We start from the raw sequence: 19,271 nt of genomic DNA, 5'->3' as shown, positions 1-19,271 counted from the left end.
GCCCTGCCGCGCTGACGGGCGTCGCCGCGAGCCAATGGGCGCGCCGGGAGGCGGGGCAGCGAGGCCGAGGGGGCGGGATTTCCCGCGCGGCCGCTCGGCTCCTGGCGAGAGCTGCGCGGGCGGCGACGGCGGCCGCGCCTGTAGGAGAGGGCGGGTCGGGGTCAGCTGCTACAGGCGGGCGGGCGGGCGCGGGGAGCTGTGGGTGGCTGCCGTGTCTCCTGCCGCCGCTCTCCCTCCGCCACGATGCCGGGAATCGACAAGCTGCCCATCGAGGAGACGCTGGAGGACAGTCCGCAGGTGAGGCGCGGGCGGTGGCGCGAGGCGAGGGAAAGAGCAGGGCGGGCCGATCCCAGGCCTGGTGCCGTGGCCGCCGCAGGTGCTCGTCCTGGCTTCAGGTGGGCGCCGTCGCCCTGTGTCCCCGCCCGTCGCGGGCCGCGCCCCGAGCCGCCGCGGCCCGGCCGCCAGCCCGAGGCCCGCGTGGGCCTGCGCGGCTGGGCCGAGAGGCACGCGCGGGGTCTGGGACGTCGGCTGGCGGCGACCGAACCTCCGCCGCCTTCGCTCGTGGGCCCGGCGTTCACGTACGTTCGCGGGGCTCCCTTGTATTTGACGAAAGGTGCGTTTTTATCGCCGTCATGTAAGGTCACAAATTCCGACCCTCTTCGGAGGAAGTGCAGAAGGAGGAAAAAACCCCGTAGACTTATTCCATAATTTCTGAGCAAGCTAGGGAAGGAAATGGATAGTTTTTCTTCGGGAGATGCTGGAAGGCTGCTGATTTACCCGCGTGGAGAATCACCGGCGAAGCCCGTCAGGTGCCTCGGAGCCTCCCCGCGGACTGTGTCCAGTGTCGTGGCCGCGACTGTGTCCGCTGTCGCTCGAGCTGTGCACGGCTTGTCATGGACGGCGCCTTCGTGGCTCCGCGACTGCTGCGCGGAATGATGCAGACTTGGCCCTAATAAACGCATCAAAATAAAAGCCCCGTGTTTCGTGCTTTGGGGGGGTAATGCTATGTGGTTGCTGTAGCCTCAGACAGTCTAGGGAAACGTAACCATCTGTTACGTGTTCAGTACTGAAGAACGAAGTCAGTTACATTAAAAACATGTTGGTAGGCGCTGTAACTTGCATTGAGTAACATCATCCCTTGAGCCTGTCTTTTAACACAGTTTAAGCGATTTAAGACGATGTTGCTGGTTGGCTACCTTCGAAATGGTGTTCATTCAGAACTACAATTGCACACATTTCGTATGTGTCTTGATAGTTTAGTATGGCCCCGAAAGATGAGGAAGAAGGGGCTAGATCCCCCTGGCCTGTGTGACGTCTGTCATGACTTCTGCCAATTTTAATTGCCAAGTGGAAGTCAGGCTCTGATTGTGGAATTGATTTTTTTTCCCCCCCCAGGCGGAAAGTTATCTTCACAAGCCAGTTGTTTGCTGTACTGTTCTCTTACCAGCCTAAAGTGACACACGCAGAAACCCACATCTTGGTTTATCTTGACTGCCAGGATAGCTACTTCAAATTCTTAATGATTTCTGTAGTGTAAAGTTAGAAGCTATATTTGTTTCAGATGTTTTGTAAAAATTTTGTGGCATGTATTGGACAGGTGCACTTTGTCATTTTACTGTTATTATATAAGACTCAACAGGTTGCTTTACCTTTTCTTACCTGGCCTGGTTTTTATAGCCCATAAAGATTATACACAGTCCAGAATGGGTAGCACGGTGCCTTCGCCAGTACTTGTGAGGAGTATATGATCTGACTCATCAGACTAATTTATTGAACTTTTCACACAGTTAGTTTACAACTTGGGCATTCATTTGTTTTTTTTACAAGTGCGTGCCATATTAGTATCAGTTTTATAGTAATTCTTAATGAAGACAGCTACCTTGATATTCTTTCAATTTCTATAAGTAATAATTTGAACTAAGTAATATTTACTTGGAAAAATTAGTTGGGACAAATGAGATTTAGAAAGGGAAGACGCTTGGAAGTAATACTTAGGGAGAACTTGTGGTAGGATGGAAAGCTCTGGATTCTGGGATTCGGGATGGAGTTTTAGTCTTCACTGCCACTTCACTTGCTTTAGGGAAAGTCACTCAACTTCTCTGAATCTCAGCTGTTACAGTGAATGTTTTTATTTTTGTACCTGATTGTAAAAATCATAGTTATGCGCTTCAGAAAAATTAGAAGGTATAGAAATAGTTACCTGTCTTGCACCCAGCCACAAACCCTGTTAACAGTTTTTCCTCGTTTTCTCTTATATATTTTAATGTATTTGAAGTTATATTGTGCATAACGATTTTTATTCTGCTTTAACTTAACATTGTAGTGTAAGTATGTCCGGATATTATTAAATCTTGAATAAAAAAAATTGAAAGCTGCATGTTTCCTTAAGTGACTTAACAGTTGTCCTACTGTTGACTTTGAGAGTTTTCCACAAGGTTTTGTTTTTATATATAGGACTGAGGTTAATGCTTTGGGGCATAAATGTTCTTCTCATTTGGACTATTTATCTAGGGTAGAGTCCAAGAAGTCAAATGACAAAGAGTATGAAAACTTTTAAAGCTCCTGATATAGATGAGTTTTTATTTAGATCATTTGATCCTAATCAAAAGTGTCCTGTCACCAGAGCACATACCTTCCCCAATGTCTATCACCCAGTCACCCCATCTCTCCCACCCCCCACCACTCCAGCAACCCTCAGTTTGTTTCCTGAGATTAAGAATTCGTCATATCAGTGAGGTCATATGATACATGTCTTTCTCAGATTGACTTATTTTGCTCAGCATAATACCCTACAGTTCCATCCACGTCGTTGCAAATGGAAATATTTCATTCCTTTTGATGGCTGCATAATATTCCAGTGTGTGTGTGTGTGTGTGTGTGTGTGTGTGTGTGTATCACATCTTCTTTATCCATTCATCTGTTGATGGACATCTTGGCTCCTTCAAAAAATATATATATACATATCCCTTATATGAAACCTGGAAAAAAAAATATTTTAAGTGTAAAAAAAAAAAAAAGTGTCCTGTCAATTGCTATGTAAAAAAGTTAGAGCCTGGAGTCATGGAAGACTAACCTAAATTGCAGTTACCCATTTTAGTTTTGATTTATAGTAAGTATTAAAATAGAGGGCTATTTGCAAGTTCAAATCTAGTTGATTGGACATAAACATCTTTAGAATTGTCTCCCATTCTGCAAAAGATAGTATTTATTGAGATAGGAAATCTTTAAGGCTACACTAGGTGTCTTGTCCATACACAGATGTTGTTTTGAAAATCTGGAGCAAAATGAAACTGCTGGTTAATAAGAACAGATACGATCTTTTAAAAATAATCGATTTTATGTGTAGATAAGTATCTGTGATTCATCAGTGCTAACTGTGAAGATAAATGTCTAGTTCCAACTGGAGACTTTTTTCTTTGACATAACATGGAATATTCACAGATAATGAGACATACTCTTTTTTTTTCTTTTTCCACATCTTAACATGCCTGATAGTGAGATAGATGCCCCTCTACAGTTGATGATTTATCTGTAATTGGTTGCAAATGTGCACACATGGTTGTTTCTTCTAGTGGTATGACTGGTCAAGTGCAGCCTTTCAGCATTCAACAACTCAATTTAACAACCACTTGAAGGACCATCAGTCCTGTTTGTTGTCTGAAAATATTCACCATCAAAATTTGCTGAATGGGTATCAGTGGTTTGGAAGAAAATACTGGGGACAAGAGTGGAACACTTCTAGGAAATACTTGTCACCTCCCATGGCACAGAATAATATTGGATGAGAAAACATGGATATTGATGATTCTTATGTCAAAAAGTGACTCACAAGAATTGAACTCTGAAGAAATACTAGGATAATATTAAATTTTATGCTGTTTGTGTTTTCCTTTTATGTTCAAAGGAGTTGTATATAAAATTCTGTCTAAAGGTTCATTTCCACAAATATAAAGTCAAAATTGCAAGACATAAGAAGATCTCAAATCATAGCTTAATTGCTGGCATTGTTTTGTTTTAGTAGTATTTAAAAATGGTGCAGGGGTGCCTGGGTGGCTCAGTTGGTTAAGCATCCGGTTAAGCATCTGATTTTTGGTTTTGGCTCAGGTCATGATCTCAAGGGTTGTGGGCTCCAGCTCCGTATCAGGCTCCATGCTCAGAGGGGAGTCAGCTTGCAGACTCTCCCTTTGCCCCTCCTCCCACTCATGTGCACTCTCTCTCTCAAATAAATAAATAAATAAATCTTTAAAAAAATTGGCGCAGCTCACAGTGGAAGTCATCATAGATTCAATGAAATGGTATCATATTGATGTACTTTTATAAGTTGCTAACTGGATATTATTAGTTTTAAATAAGGAACCTGTTTTAACACTGGGGCTAGGGAGATCTTTTTAATTTATAAATCCACTACAGGTTTTTGCATAAATGTGTAATTCCTTGAATTAGAATAATAATTTTGGGGAAACAAAAAATAGCAGATTTTTCTTAAGAATGGCGCTACTCAAACACGGTTTCTTGATGTTTTCTTTTTTACATCTTAAAATATCACTGTGGGGAATAGGAGGGGGGGCACAGAGCTAAAGAATGAAAAGATTCTGTCAGATCTAAATCTCTGGAGCATGGGAAATAGAGGACTGACAACATGGATTTCATACATGGACATAATGATTTTGTACCCTCTTTTTTTTTTTAAACCATGTTGACTTAGCTTCCTTTTCTGAAAATAGGAAGCTAAGGAATAAGTTGATTTTTTTTTTTTAAACCACCTTCTAAGAATGAACTATTTGTAGAATAAAAATATAAGGTCATCTTTTAGATTTTAAACAGCAGTTATCTCAGTAGTTGTTGGTATTTTAATCCTTTCTTTGCCGGATATGAAAAGGTGAGTATGGCTGCCTTCTTGATATGCTGAGTTTCCTTATCTCTGATCCTTTTTATTGACAGTCTTAACGTTTACTTACTTTACAAATTTTCCCCTTAAAATGAAGGGGAAATGCTTATTGCATTAAAAAAAAAAAGCCTAACAATATAGGTAAGTATGAAGAAGAAGAAGAAAAAACCCTCAAATTCTGTACTCATAAAATCCAAGTTAGCATTTACTAGGCCATGTTGGGGATGGGTACTATGTTATTATTTTGGATTAAGGTGGGGAGGGGTTTGGGATTACTACAAGAGACCATGGAAAAGAGAAGTAATACTGAGTTATCCTGAAATAAGACCTCTATTTATACATGGAATACTGTTAATTTAGCCTGGGACATTTTTGTTGATTTGTTCTTAGTTTAATTACAGACTTTTTAATTCATAAAAATATACCTTTGTTGTTCCTTTTAAAGTTTATGTCATGGGGGCGCCTGGATGGCTTAGTCAGTTAAGCGTCTAACTCTTGATTTTGGCTCAGGTCATGATCTCAGGTTTAGGAGCTGTGCTGGGATGCTTGAGATTCCCTCTCCCTCTGCCCCCGCCCCTAAAAAAATAAAAATATTGTGTGATGTAGTTGGAAAATCCCTCCATTTTAGTGAAGTGAAATTGAGAACAAAGAACCCCAACATTACTACTACAATACTATTTTGGCATTACTATCAAAAGAGAGAAAATAGGTTAAAACTCAGAATTATTAGAGCTCCAATATCCTAGGATTTTTCCTTCCTTTAGGAAATAATTTTCTAGTTGATTTATATAATTGTTAATGTGAACTTACTGCTTTATTTTATACAGACAAGGTCTTTACTGGGTGTATTTGAAGAAGATGCTACAGCTATTTCCAACTATATGAACCAGTTGTATCAAGCTATGCATCGGATTTATGATGCACAGGTAAAAACCTAAAGGCTGACTGCTTTTTTTAAATGACTCATTAAGCCCATGAGGACAGATCTAGCTAGTGTCTGCCTTGTTTACTGGTGCCTAGCCCTATCCTGGGCTCATAGTAATATCTGCTGAGTGGATGCATGAACTTTTAAGTATTTTGTATTAGAGCCCACATTCCAATTACTAGTGTGTAGTTTGTAGCTCTTTAAAAGATACAAAGATTGAAGCGTCTTCTCCTTTCTACCCAAACACAGTGAAACTCACTGATCATGATCTTTGCCTAAGATTCCATATTGTCACCAATGTTTTCCCTAATTGTGCTTTTAATCTTATGGAATGCTTCCCCCTTTTTGAGTAAAGGAATGAAAGTAGTTTATGTTTAGTGAGAAGCAGATAATAAAAATTAGATGTAACTCTGGGTACTGGGAGATGAATTTAAGAAGGAGATGACTAGATTTTTTTGTTGAGCAGGTTTAAGATTTGAGGCCATGTTTATGTAACTTAATTATAAGCCTTAACAGCAGCCTGATTTCTGTGATAAGCTTTCTTTGGGATTAATTAGGTATATAAGTTTTTTTCCCCCTTTCTCATTTTATCTCCTTTCTGGACTCACATTTTCATTATGTACTAAAAATTTGCTGTGAGGGGTGCCCGGGTGGCTCAGTCAGTTAAGGATCCAACTATTGATTTCATGTGCGTGAATATTGGTGTTCAAGAAAAAAAGAAAATAAACAAAAGCTTGTACACAAACCCTTAATTTTTTTCCTTGTGATTGGTCTCTCAAGATTTGAGTCCTGACCACAGAGATTACTATGTAAAAGAAATGTCACATTTGTCATTATATTCATCACTGGGGAAAAAAAAAAAACTTGAAAGTATTTCCTTCATATGGCTATGTTGCTGTATTATATGACTAGGCTAATCATATTTTAGTTGTATGTTATTAAATGCATTGATATAGTTTCAGCGTCTAGAGAGAGGAATGATTTGTCATTAATGTAGAATCTTTTAAGATTTTGCTAAGATTATGTACAGTTTTTATTAAGTGAAAACCAGAAGTGGCATAGGTATCTTCAACTAAAACTTTTTCTTAATCAGTAATATTGTGTTAATTTGAATGCTGGTTTTTGCCCCCCACAGAATGAATTAAGTGCAGCAACACACCTGACTTCAAAACTTTTAAAAGAATATGAAAAACAGGTATCGTACATGAAAATTTTGAAAGCATGATTTAAAATACACAGTGATACAGTATCTGTATAAATAGAATTGCTCATCAAGAATCCTAAGCTTTGGGGCGCCTGGGTGGCTCAGTCGTTAAGCGTCTGCCTTCGGCTCAGGTCGTGATCCCGGGGTCCTGGAATCGAGCCCCGCATCGGGCTCCCTGCTCGGCGGGGAGTCTGCTTCTCCCTCCTCCACTCCCCCTGCTTGTGTTCCCTCTCTCGCTGTCTCTCTCTCTCTGTCAAATAAATAAATAAAAAAAATCTTTAAAAAAAAAAAAAAGAATCCTAAGCTTTTTTGAATTCATAGAAAGTAATTTTGATACGCTGTTGAAATTCCATTATAGCTAATTTTAACTAATCTTAGGTAGAAGTTATTTGACGTATCTTCTTTTCACAAATGAAACTGAGGCTTACTCATTATATAGCTGGTTATTGGAGGAATTGGAGCTAAACAAATCTTTGAACTCCTAGTATGATGTGCATTCCTATAATATGTTAATTAGTTGCTTAGCAAACATTTTAAGTAATGTTTACTAATTATACGAATTACACTCTTATTAAGTGACATTTTTAGAGCTTATTCAAAATTTTGGAAGTTTTTAAAAGTTTCAGTCAACCCTTGAACAACATGGGTTTGAACTGCATGGGTCCACTTATTCATGGATTTTTTGATACAGTACAGTAAATATATTTTTTCTTCCTTATGATTTTAACACTTTCTTTTCTCTAAAAGTTTATGAAAATACAGTACATAATACACGTAATATATAAAATATGTGTTAATCAACTGTTTACATTACTGATAAGGCTCCCATCAACAGTAGGCTATTAGTAGTTAAATTTGAGGGAAGTTAAAAGTTATATGTGGGGGTCGGCCCTTCTAACTCCTATGTGTTTTGAGGGTCAGCTATTTTTAAAAATGTAAATTACAGCATCATTTACAGAAGACATACAGCACTGGACCTTTACCTCATCTCTGTTTCTCATTTTTCAGCGTTTTCCGTTGGGGGGTGATGATGAAGTTATGAGCTCTACTTTGCAACAGTTTTCAAAAGTTATAGATGAGGTAAGTGCTTATTTTATTTTGCTTGAGTAAGTGGTCTTATAATTAAGTTATTCAAGTTGTTTAGCTTTTATTGGGAACTTGTATTATTATGATTACATGAGCAAATCTCTATAATAAAAGGTTACTATTTAAAGAAGGACCTTATTTCCATATTAGTGTCTGTCTCATATCTTAGTGACTGTCTCATAAAATAGTACTTTGTCTGATTAAAACAAATTGTTTTCGGGTATAAGCATAGAGATGTGCTCTCTCTCTTCCCAGTCCATGTCCTTCAACCTTTCACTGTTTTATTTGCTGTAGGCAGGGAGGGAAGAATTAAACTATGAGATATAGCTAAGTTCCGGATCATTTTTTAATGATTTGTTCTGATGACTGGTTAGAGAAATTAAGGGCTGACATTGGCTGTCTGGGGTGGAAGGAATAATAAACTGAATGGTAAAATGTTAGGAGGAAGAAGGGTGGTGAGAGCTATTTGGGGAGTCCATTACTCTTCTCAACTGGGGCAATGAAAGCTCTTCTTTTCACATGAACCATTAGATAGTTCTGTCTTTTCTAGTCCCCTAACTGAAAAAGTAATTTTTTGAAATATTTTAATAACTCATTGTAGCAAAATATTGTTACAGTAGAGCAATATAAAGAAATATTTATAGGAAATGGAATATTTTTATTGTGGTAAAATATACATAACATAAAATGTCTCCCTGCTTACATTTATACACTCACAATGTTGTGCACCCATCACCACTGGTGCCAGAACATTTTTGTCATCCTCCCAACGGAAACCCCATGGCCATTAAGCAGTCACTCCCCACTTCCCCTCCCTTCAGCTCCTGGCAACCACAGATCTACTTTCTATCTATATGGATTTGCCTGTTTTGGATATTTCATATAAATGGACTTACACATTTGTGGATTTTTATGTCCGTCTTCTGTAGCATAATGTTTTCAAGGTTTGTCTGTGTTGTAGCATGTATCAGAATTTATTCCTTTTTTGGGTGAATAAAATTCCATTGTTTGAATATACCACTTTTTATTTATCCATTGATAGTTGATGGACATTTGAGTTGTTTTCTACCTTTTGGCTAGTGGGAATAGTGCTACAGTGAGGGTTTGTGTACAAGTTTTTGTTTTTTCTTTTATTTTTTTCTTGAACACCAATATTCAGTTCTTTTGGGTATATAATCAGGAATGGGATTGCTGGGTCATACAGTAACTTTATGCTTAGCTTTTTTTTTTCTGCTTTTTTTTCTTTTTGCATTTTTTTTCTTTTTATTAACATATAATGTATTATTTGTTTCAGGGGTACAGGTTTGTGATTCATCAGTCTTACACAATTCACAGTACTCACCTTAGCACATACCCTCTCCAATGTCCATCACGCAGCCACCCCATCCCTCCCATCCCCCTCCACTCGAGCAAACCTCAGTTTGTTTCTTGAGATTAAGAGTCTCTTATGGTTTGTTTCCCTCTCTGGTTTCATCTTGTTTCATTGTTCCCTCCCTTCCCCTATGATCCTCTGTCTTGTTTCTCAAATTCCACATATCGGAGACATCATATGATAATTGTCTTTCTCTGATTGACTTATTTCGCTTACATAATACCCTCTAGTTCCATCCACTTCATTGCAAATGGCAAGATTTCATTTTTGATGGCTGCATAATATTCCATTGTGTGTGTGTGTGCATGTGTGTGCCTGCACGCACACACACACACACCACATCTTTATCCATTCATCTGTTGATGGGCATCTAGGCTCTTTCCATAGTTTGGCTATTGTGGACATTGCTGCTATAAACACTGGGGTGCACATGCCCCTTTGGATCCCTACATTTGTATCTTTGGGATAAATACCCAGTAGTGCAATGCTGGGTCGTAGAGTAGTTCTATTTTCAACTTTTTGAGGACCCTCCATACTGTTTTCAGAGTGACTGCATCAGCTTGCATTCCCACCAGTAGTGTAAGAGGGTTCCCCTTTCTCCGCATCCTCTTCATATGTTTAGCTTTTTTGAGCCAGACTGTTTTCCACAGGTCCTGCACACTTTTACATTCCCAAGTAATGTAGGGTTCCAGTTTCTCCACATGCTCACCAACACTTACTATTTTAATTTATATTTTTATTATAACCATCTAAGCAGGTATGAAGTGGTATATCATTGTAGGTTTTATGTGCATTTTCCTGATGACTAATGATGTTGAGCACCTTTTTCTATGCTTATGGGCCATTTGTATATCTTTGAAGAAATGTCTATGATAGTACCCCCTCCCCATCCACAGGGGATACATTGCCCCCCCCCCCAGTGGTTGCCTGAAACCATGGATAGTTCTGAACTTTATGTATATTACGTGTTTCCCTATACATACATACATACATACATGTGATAAAGACTAATTTACAAAATGGGCACAGTAAGGAGAAAGGGGAACCCTCCTACACTGTTGGGAATGCAAGCTGGTGCAGCCACTCTGGAAAACAGTATGGAGGTTCCTCAAAAAGTTGAAAATAGGGGCACCTGGGTGGCTCAGTTGTTAAGCGTCTGCCTTCGGCTCAGGTCATGATCCCAGGGTCCTGGGATCAAGCCCCGCATCGGGCTCCCTGCTCGGTGGGAAGCCTGCTTCTCCCTCTCCCACTCCCTGTTTGTGTTCCCTCTCTCGCTGTGTCTCTCTCTGTCAAATAAATAAATAAAATCTTAAAAAAAAAAAAAAAAAAGAAAAGAGAGCTACCATACGACCCAGCAATTGCACTACTGGGTATTTACCCCAAAGATACAAATGTAGGGATCCGAAGAGATACGTGCACCCCAATGTTTATAGCAGCAATGTCCACAATAGCCAATCTATGGAAAGAGCCAAGATGTCCATCGACAAATGAATGGATAAAGAAGAAGATATATATACAATGGAATATTATGCAGCCGTCAAAAGGAATGAAATACTGCCATTTGCAATGACGTGGGTGGAACTGGAGGGTATTATGCTGAGCGAAATAAGTCAGTCAGAGAAAGACATGTATCATGTGACCTCACTGATATGAGGAATTCTTAATCTCAGGAAACAAACTGAGGGTTGCTGGAGTGGTGGGGGGTGGGAGGGATGGGGTGGCTGGGTGATAGACATTGGGGAGCATATGTGCTATGGTGAGCGCTGTGAATTGTATAAGACTGTTGAATCACAGACCTGTACCTCTGAAACAAATAATACATTATACGTTAAAAAAAAAAAAAAGAAGAAGATAGCAGGAAGGGAAGAATGAAGGGGGGTAAATCAGAGTGGGAGACGAACCATGAGAGACTATGGACTCTGAGAAACAAACTGAGGGTTCTGGGGGTGGTGAATGGATTAGCCTGGTGTTGGGTATTAAGGAGGGCACGTATTGCATGGAGCACTGGGTGTTATACTCAAACAATGAATCATGGAACACTACATCAAAAACTAATGTTGTAATGTATGGTGATTAGCATAACAATAAAAAATAGCACCTGGATTGCTCAAAAAAAAAAAATGGGCACAGTAAGATTAACAAAATGAGAGAATAACTACTAATAAAATAGAACTATAACATTATACTGTAATAAAAGTTCTGTGAATGTGGTGTGTGTCTCTCTCTCAAAATATTTTAACTTGCTGTACTCACCCTTCTTGTGATGATGTGAGATGATAAAATGCCTGCATGATGAGATGCAGTGAGGGGAATGACGGAGGCATGTGACATAGTGTTGGGCTACTGTTGGCCTTCTGATACTGTGTCAGAAGGAGGGTCATCTGCCTCAGGACTGCAGTTGATCGTGGGTAACTGAAACTGCAGAAGGCAGCAGTGTGGGTAAGGAGGGGGGTACTTTATTCAGTACTTTGCCCATTTTTCAACTGGGTGGTTTATCTTTTATTACTGAGTTTAAGACTACTTTATTCTAGATACAAGTTCATTATCATATATGTGATTGGCAAGTATTTCCTCCCTTTCTGTAGGTTGTGTTTTTATTTTTTATTTTTTTTTAAGTAACAAATATTTTAAAGTTCAGTATTTATTGAGACCTCTTTGTTTGGCAAAAATATATCTAAGTTTTGGCTAACTAAAACAATGCCACAAGGAGGGTAAATAGTGTTCACAGGGTCAATCCTAAACTCATCACAGGGAGCCTTGGGGACCTAGCAGGAAACAGGCAGACTCTTAAAAGTATAAGTGAAACTGGAAAGAGCTGAAGATTTTTAGGAGTTCTTGGCCTCACAGCTTTGGTTATTCAGGGAGGTAGCTGCCATTTTGTTTTCTTTTTCTTTTCTTTTTTCTTTTCTTTTATTTTCCTTTATTAGGTTATGTTAGTCACCATACATTACATTGTTTTTGATGTAGTGTTCCATGATTCATTGTTTGAATATAACACCCAGTGCTCCATGCAATACGTGCCCTCCTTAATACCCATCACTGGGCTAACCCATCCTCCCACCCCCTCCTCTGTAAAACCCTCAGTTTGTTTCTCAGAGTCCATAGTCTCTCATGGTTCGTCTCCCCTTCTGATCCACTCCCCTTTATTCTTCCCTTCCTGCTATCTTCTTTTTTCTTTTTCTTTTCTTTTTTTTTTTTTTAACATATAATGTATTATTTGTTTCAGAGGTACAGATCTGTGACTCAACAGTCTTGCACACTTCACAGCACTCACCATAACACATACCCTCCCCAGTGTCTATCACCCAGCCACACCATCCTTCCCACCCCCCACCACTCCAGCAACCCTCAGTTTGTTACCTGAGATTAAGAATTCCTCATATCAGTGAGATCATATGATACTTGTCTTTCTCTGATTGACTTACTTTGCTCAGCATAATACCCTCCAGTTCCATCCACGTTGTTGCAAATGGCAAGATTTCATTTTTTTGATGGCTGCATAATATTCTGTTGTATATATATACCACATCTTTGTCCATTCATTTGTCGATGGACATCTTGGCTCTTTCCATAGATTGGCTATTGTGGACATTGCTGCTATAAACATTGGGGTGCACGTACCTCTTTGGATCACTACATTTATATCTTTGGGGTAAATACTCAGTAGTGCAGTTGCTGAGTCGTAGTGTAGCTCTATTTTCAACTTTTTGAGGAACCTGCATACTATTTTCTAGAGTGGCTGCACCAGCTTGCATTTCCAATAACAACGTAGGAGGGTTCCCCTTTCTCCGTATCATTGCCAACACCTGTTGTTTCCTGACTTGTTGATTTTAGGCATTCTGACTGGTGTGAGGTGGTATCTCATTGTGGTTTTGATTTGTATTTTCCTGATGCCGAGTGATGTGGAACACTTTTTCATGTGTCTGTTGGCCATTTGGATGTCTTCTTTGCAGAAATGTCTCTGTTCATGTCTTCTGCCCATTTCTTGATTGGATCATTTGTTCTTTGGGTGTTGAGTTTGATAAGTTCTTTATAGATTTTGGATACTAGCCCTTTGTCTGATATGTCATTTGAAAATATCTTCTCCCGTTCTGTCGGTTGTCTTTTGGTTTTGTTGACTGTTTCCTTTGCTTTGCAAAAGCTTTTTATCTTGATGAAGTCCCAGTAGTTCATTTTTGCCCTTGCTTCCCTTGCCTTTGCGATATTTCTAGGAAGAAGTTGCTGCAGCTGAGGTCAAAGAGGTTGCTGCCTGTGTTCTCCTCTAGGATTTTGATGGATTCCTGTCTCACATTTAGGTCTTTCATCCATTTTGAGTCTGTTTTTGTGTGTGGTGTAAGGAAATGGTCCAGTTTCATTCTTCTGCATGTGGTTGTCCAGTTTTCCCAACACCATTTGTTGAAGTGACTGTCTTTATTCCATTGGACATTCTTTCCTGCTTTGTCGAAGATTAGTTGACCATAGAGTTGAGGGTCCATTTCTGGGCTCTCTATTCTGTTCCATTGATCTGTGTGTCTGTTTTTGTGCCAGTACCATATTGTCTTGATGATGACAGCTTTGTAATAGAGCTGGAAGTCCGGAATTGTGATGCCACCAGCTTTGCTTTTCTTTTTCAACATTCCTCTGGCTATGCGGGGTCTTTTCTGGTTCCATACAAATTTTAGGATTATTTGTTCCATTTCTTTGAAAAAAGTTGATGGTATTTTGATAGGGATTGCATTAAATGTAGATTGCTCTAGGTAGCATGTTCACAATATTTGTTCTTCCAATCCATGAGCATGGAACGTTTTTCCATTTCTTTGTGTCTTCCTCAATTTCTTTCATGAGTATTTTATAGTTTTCTGAGTACAGATTGTTTGCCTCTTTGGTTAGATTTATTCCTAGGTATCTTATGGTTTTGGGTGCAATTGTAAATGGGATCAACTCCTTAATTTCTCTTTTTCTGTCTTGGTGGTGGTGTACAGAAATGCAACTGATTTCTGTGTATTTTTATATCCTGCCACTTCACTGAATTCCTGTATGAGTTCTAGCAATTTTGGGGTGGAGTCTTTTGGGTTTTCCACATAAAGTATCATATCATCTGCAAAAAGTGAGAGTTTGACTTCTTCTTTGCCGAATCGGATACCTTTTATTTCTTTCTGTTGTCTGATTGCTGTGGCTAGGACTTCTAGTAGTATGTTGAATAGCAGTGGTGATAGTCGACATCCCTGCTGTGTTCCTGACCTTAAGGGAAAAGCTCTCAGTTTTTCCCCATTGAGTATGATAATCGCTGTGGGTTTTTCATAGATGGCTTTTATGATATTGAGGTATGTACCCTCTATCCCTACACTGTGAAGAGTTTAAATCAAGAAAGGATGCTGTACTTTGTCAAATGCTTTTTCTGCATCTATTGAGAGGATCATAGGGTTCTTGTCTTTTTATTAATGTATTGTATCACATTGATTTGCGGATGTTGAACCAACCTTGCAGCCCAGGAATAAATCCCAGTTGGTCGTGGTGAATAATCCTTTTAATGTCCTGTTGGATCCTATTGGCTAGTATTTTGGTGAGAATTTTTGCGTGCATGTTCATCAGGGATATTGGTCTGTAATTCTCCTTTTTGATGGAGTCTGTCTGGTTTGGGGATCAAGGTAATATGCTGGCCTCTTAAAATGAGTTTGGAAGTTTTCCTTCCATTTCTATTTTTTGGAACAGTTTCAGAAGAATAGGTATTAATTCTTCTTGAAATGTTTGGTAGAATTCCCCTGGGAAGCCATCCAGCCCTGGGCTCTTGTTTGTTGGGAGATGTTTGATTACTGCTTCAATTTCCTTAGTGGTTAGGGGTCTGTTCAGGTTTTCTGTTTCTTCCTGGTTCAGTTTTGGTAGTTGATACATCTCTAGGAATGCATCCATTTCTTCCAGATTATCTAATTTGCTGGCATATAGTTGCTCATTATATGTTCTAATAATTGTATTTCTTTGGTGTTGGTTGTGATCTTGCCTCTTTCATTCATGATTCTATTTGGGTCATTTCTCTTTTCTTTTTGATAAGTCTGGCCAGGGGTTTATCAATCTTGTTAATTCTTTCAAAGAACCAGCTCCTAGTTTCGTTGATCTGTTCTACTGTTCTTTTGGTTTCTATTTCATTGATTTCTGCTCTGATCTTTATTATTTCTCTTCTGCTGGGTTTAGGCTTTATTTGCTGTTCTTTCTCCAGCTCTTTTAGGTATAGGGTTAGGTTGTGTATTTGAGACCTTTCTTGTTTCTTGAGAAAGGCTTGTATTGCTACATACTTTCCTCTTAGGACTGCCTTTGCTGCATCCCAAAGATTTTGAACAGTTGTGTTTTCATTTTCATTTGTTTCCATGTCTCCTCTAATTTCCTGGTTGACCCATTCATTCTTTAGTAGGATGCTCTTTAGCCTCCATGTATTTGAGTTCTTTCTGACTTTCCTCTTGTGATTCAGTTCTAGTTTCAAAGCATTGTGGTCTGAAAATAGGCAGGGAATGATCCCAATCTTTTGGTACCATTTGAGACCTGATTTATGACCTAGGATGTGATCAATTTTGGAGAATGTTCCATGGGCACTAGAGAAGAATGTGTATTGTGTTGCTTTGGGATGGAATGTTCTGACTATATCTGTGAAGTCCATCTGGTTCAGTGTGTCATTTAAAGCCTTTATTTCCTTGTTGATCTTTTGCTTAGATGATCTGTGCATTTCATTGAGGGGGGTGTTAAAGTCCCCTACGATTATTGTATTATTGTCGATGTGTTTCTTTGATTTTGTTATTAATTTGCTTATATAATTGGCTGCTCCCATGTTAGGGGCATAGATATTTGAAATTGTTAGATTTTCTTGTTGGATAGACCCTTTAAATAGGATATAGTGTCCTTCCTCATCTCTTATCACAGTCTTTGGTTTAAAATCTAATTTGTATGATACAAGGATTGACACCCCAGTTTTCTTTGATGTCCATTAGCATGGTAAATGATTTTCTACCCCTTCACTTTCAATCTGGAGGTGTCTTTGGGTCTAAAATGAGTCTCTTGCGGGCAGCATATCGATGGGTCTTGTTTTTTATCCAATCTGATACCCTGTGTTTTTTGATTGGGGTATTTAGCCCATTTATAGTCAGGGTAACTATTGAAAGATACAAATTTAGTGCCATTATATTGCCTGTAAGGTGACTGTTACTGTATATTGTCTCTATTCCTTTCTGGTCTTGTTACTTTTAGACTCTCTTTGCTTAGAGGACCCCTTTCAATATTTCTTGTAGGGCTGGTTTCATGTTTGCAGATTCTTTTAGTTTTTGTTTGTCCTGGAAGCTTTTTCTCTCTCCTTCTATTTTCAATGACAGCCTTGCTGGATATAGTATTCTTGGCTGCATATTTTTCTCGTTTAGTGCTCTGAGTATATCACGCCAGTCCTTTCTGGCCTGCCAGGTCTCTGTGGATAGGTCTGTTGCCAGTCTAATGTTTCTACCATTGTTGGTTACAGACCTCTTGTCCCGAGCTGCTTTCAGGATTTTCTCTTTGTCTCTGAGACTTGTGACTGTTACTATTAGATGTCAGGGTGTTGACCTATTTTTATTGATTTTGAGAGGGGTTCTCTTTGCCTCCTGGATTTTGATGCCTGTGTCCTTCCTCAAATTAGGGAAGTCCTCTGCTATAATTTGCTCCAATAGATCTTCTACCCCTCTCTTCTTCTTCTGGGATCCCAATTATTTTAATATTGTTTCATCTTATCGTATCACTTATCTCTCATTCTGCCCTCGTGATCCAGTAGTTGTTTATCTCTCTTTTTCTCAGCTTCTTTATTCTCCATCATTTTGTATTCTATATCACTAATTCTCTCTTCTGCCTCACTTATCCTAGCAGTTAGAGCCTCCATTTTTTATTGCACCTCATTAATAGCCTTTTTGATTTTGACTTGGTTAGATTTAGTTCTTTTATTTCAACAGAAAGGGATTCTCTAGTATCTTCCATGCTTTTTTCAAGCCCAGCTAGTGTCTTTATAATCGTCATTCTCAACTCTAGTTTTGACATCTTACTAATGGCTGTATTGATTAGGTCCTTGGCGGTTGGTACTGCCTCTTGTTCTTTCTTTTGAGGTGATTTTTTTCTGTCTTGTCGTTTTGTCCAGAGGAGAATAGATGAATGAGAACAAAATGCTAACAGGGTAAACAACAACCCCAGAAAAATATACAGTAACAAATCAGAAGAGACCCGAAACCAGGGGGAAAAGAAAGGGGAAAAAAAGAAAGGAAGAAAAAAAGGAAAAAAAAGAAAGAATATGATCAGGCTGGTGAATAGATCAGGGTCACACACTTGATTTGGGGCATATTTTGATCTATTAGAAGAAACTACCTCCCAAAATTTTAAAGAAAAACTTATATATGTACCAAAAAAAGGGTAAATATGATGAAGGGATGGAATGTGACTATAAAGATGAAAATTATAAAAGATTCTTAAAAAAGGATTGATAAGCAACGTTGGTTGAAAAAGGGAAAAAGAAAAATTCAAAAATATAGAAAAAGAAAAAATAAAGAAAAATTTAAAAATTAACTTTAAAAGACTAAAGAATCATGGGGAAAAAAGCCATGAATTCTGTGTGCAATATTCCCCTAGCGCTGGAGTTCTCCCATTCTCATTGATTGGTAAACTTGGTCTTGGCTGGCTATTCTTGCTGATCTTCTGGGGGAGGGGCCTGTTGCCGTGGTTCCCAAATGTCTTTGCTGGAGGCGGAATTGCCCCGTCATTGCAGGGTCCGGGCTAAGTAATCTGCTCGGGTTTGCTCTCGGGAGCTTTTGTTCCCTGCAAGCTTTCCATACAGCTTTGGAGGAGGAGAGTGAAGATGGCGGCCTCCCAATCTCTGTCCCGGAGGAGCTGAGAATTCGGGGCCTCGCTCCTCAGTGAGCCCCCAGAGAAAACCAGTCAGTCACTCCCGGCTCCAGCCACATTCCGTGCTCACCTGGCCTGTGACCGAGTGTTTTTATCTCTAGCACACGACCCCGTGTGGAGTCTCCAAACCCAGCAGATCCCTGCGGTGCGCTCCCGCACTGCTCCTCCCGGGGGAGGAAGGGGAGTCTCCCTGGATCTGCCACTTGTTGGGTCCCTGCTGGAGGAGCAGTGGCCTGACTGTGCCGCAGATCACGGTCTATGGCAACCCTGAACTGAGAGCCCGCGCCTCAGCTCCATCTCTGCAGCCGGCTTCCCCGCTCTGATACCTGGGAGCTCTGCCGCACTCAGGCACCCCCGGTCTTTCTGTGACTCCGAGGGTCCTGAGACCACACTGTCCCAGAGAGGGTTCCGCTCCTCGCTTAGCCACTGGAGCGACGTCCCTTAGCGGAGCCGACTTCTAAGAGTTTCGATTTTGTGCTCTGCGGCTCTATCACTTGCCAGAAGCGGCCGACGGAGACCCCCTCCCCTGCTCTCTATCCTCCCAAATATTGCCTCCGATTCACTTCTGCGCACGTCCTACCTTCCAGAAAGTGGTTGCTCTTCTGTTCAGAGAGTTGCTGCTATTCTTTTCTTCAATCTCCTGTTGAGTTCGTAGGTGTTCAGAATTGTTTGATCCCTATCTAGCTGAATTCCTGGGACCAGACGAAAGCCAGGTCTACTCTTCCACCATTTTGCTCCTTCCCGCCTCCCCCCGTGTTTTTACTTTCTTGATACATCCTTTGCACAAACTTTTTAATTTTGATGAAGTCCAATCTATATTTTCTTTTGTTGCTTATGCTTTTGGTGTCATATGTGAGAAACCATTGCCAAATCCTAGGTTATCCTATGTTTTTTTCTAAGAGTTTTAAATGGATTCTTT

General features: G+C 39.8%; 1 protein-coding gene across 1 annotated transcript in view; it reads left to right on the top strand.

Moving 5' to 3' along the window:
- Positions 1-138: 138 nt before the first annotated feature.
- APPL1 (adaptor protein, phosphotyrosine interacting with PH domain and leucine zipper 1) overlaps positions 139-19,271 on the top strand; it is a 43,016-nt gene continuing 23,883 nt past the window's right edge. The window contains exons 1-4 of the mRNA XM_045862131.3: positions 139-297; positions 5,716-5,814; positions 6,949-7,008; positions 8,026-8,097. Of these exons, the coding sequence (XP_045718087.1) occupies positions 244-297; positions 5,716-5,814; positions 6,949-7,008; positions 8,026-8,097 (285 nt within the window). The 5' untranslated portion in view covers positions 139-243. The remainder of the gene's footprint in view (positions 298-5,715; positions 5,815-6,948; positions 7,009-8,025; positions 8,098-19,271) is intronic.

Source organism: Mirounga angustirostris, unplaced genomic scaffold, assembly GCF_029215605.1.
Source record: "Mirounga angustirostris isolate CCGP_5_RB_7025 unplaced genomic scaffold, mMirAng1.0.hap1 SCAF_1, whole genome shotgun sequence".
In the NCBI taxonomy this organism is placed as follows: domain Eukaryota; kingdom Metazoa; phylum Chordata; class Mammalia; order Carnivora; family Phocidae; genus Mirounga; species Mirounga angustirostris.
The sequence above is the reverse complement of the archived record's forward strand: the minus strand, read 5'-3'. Positions and strand labels throughout refer to the sequence as shown.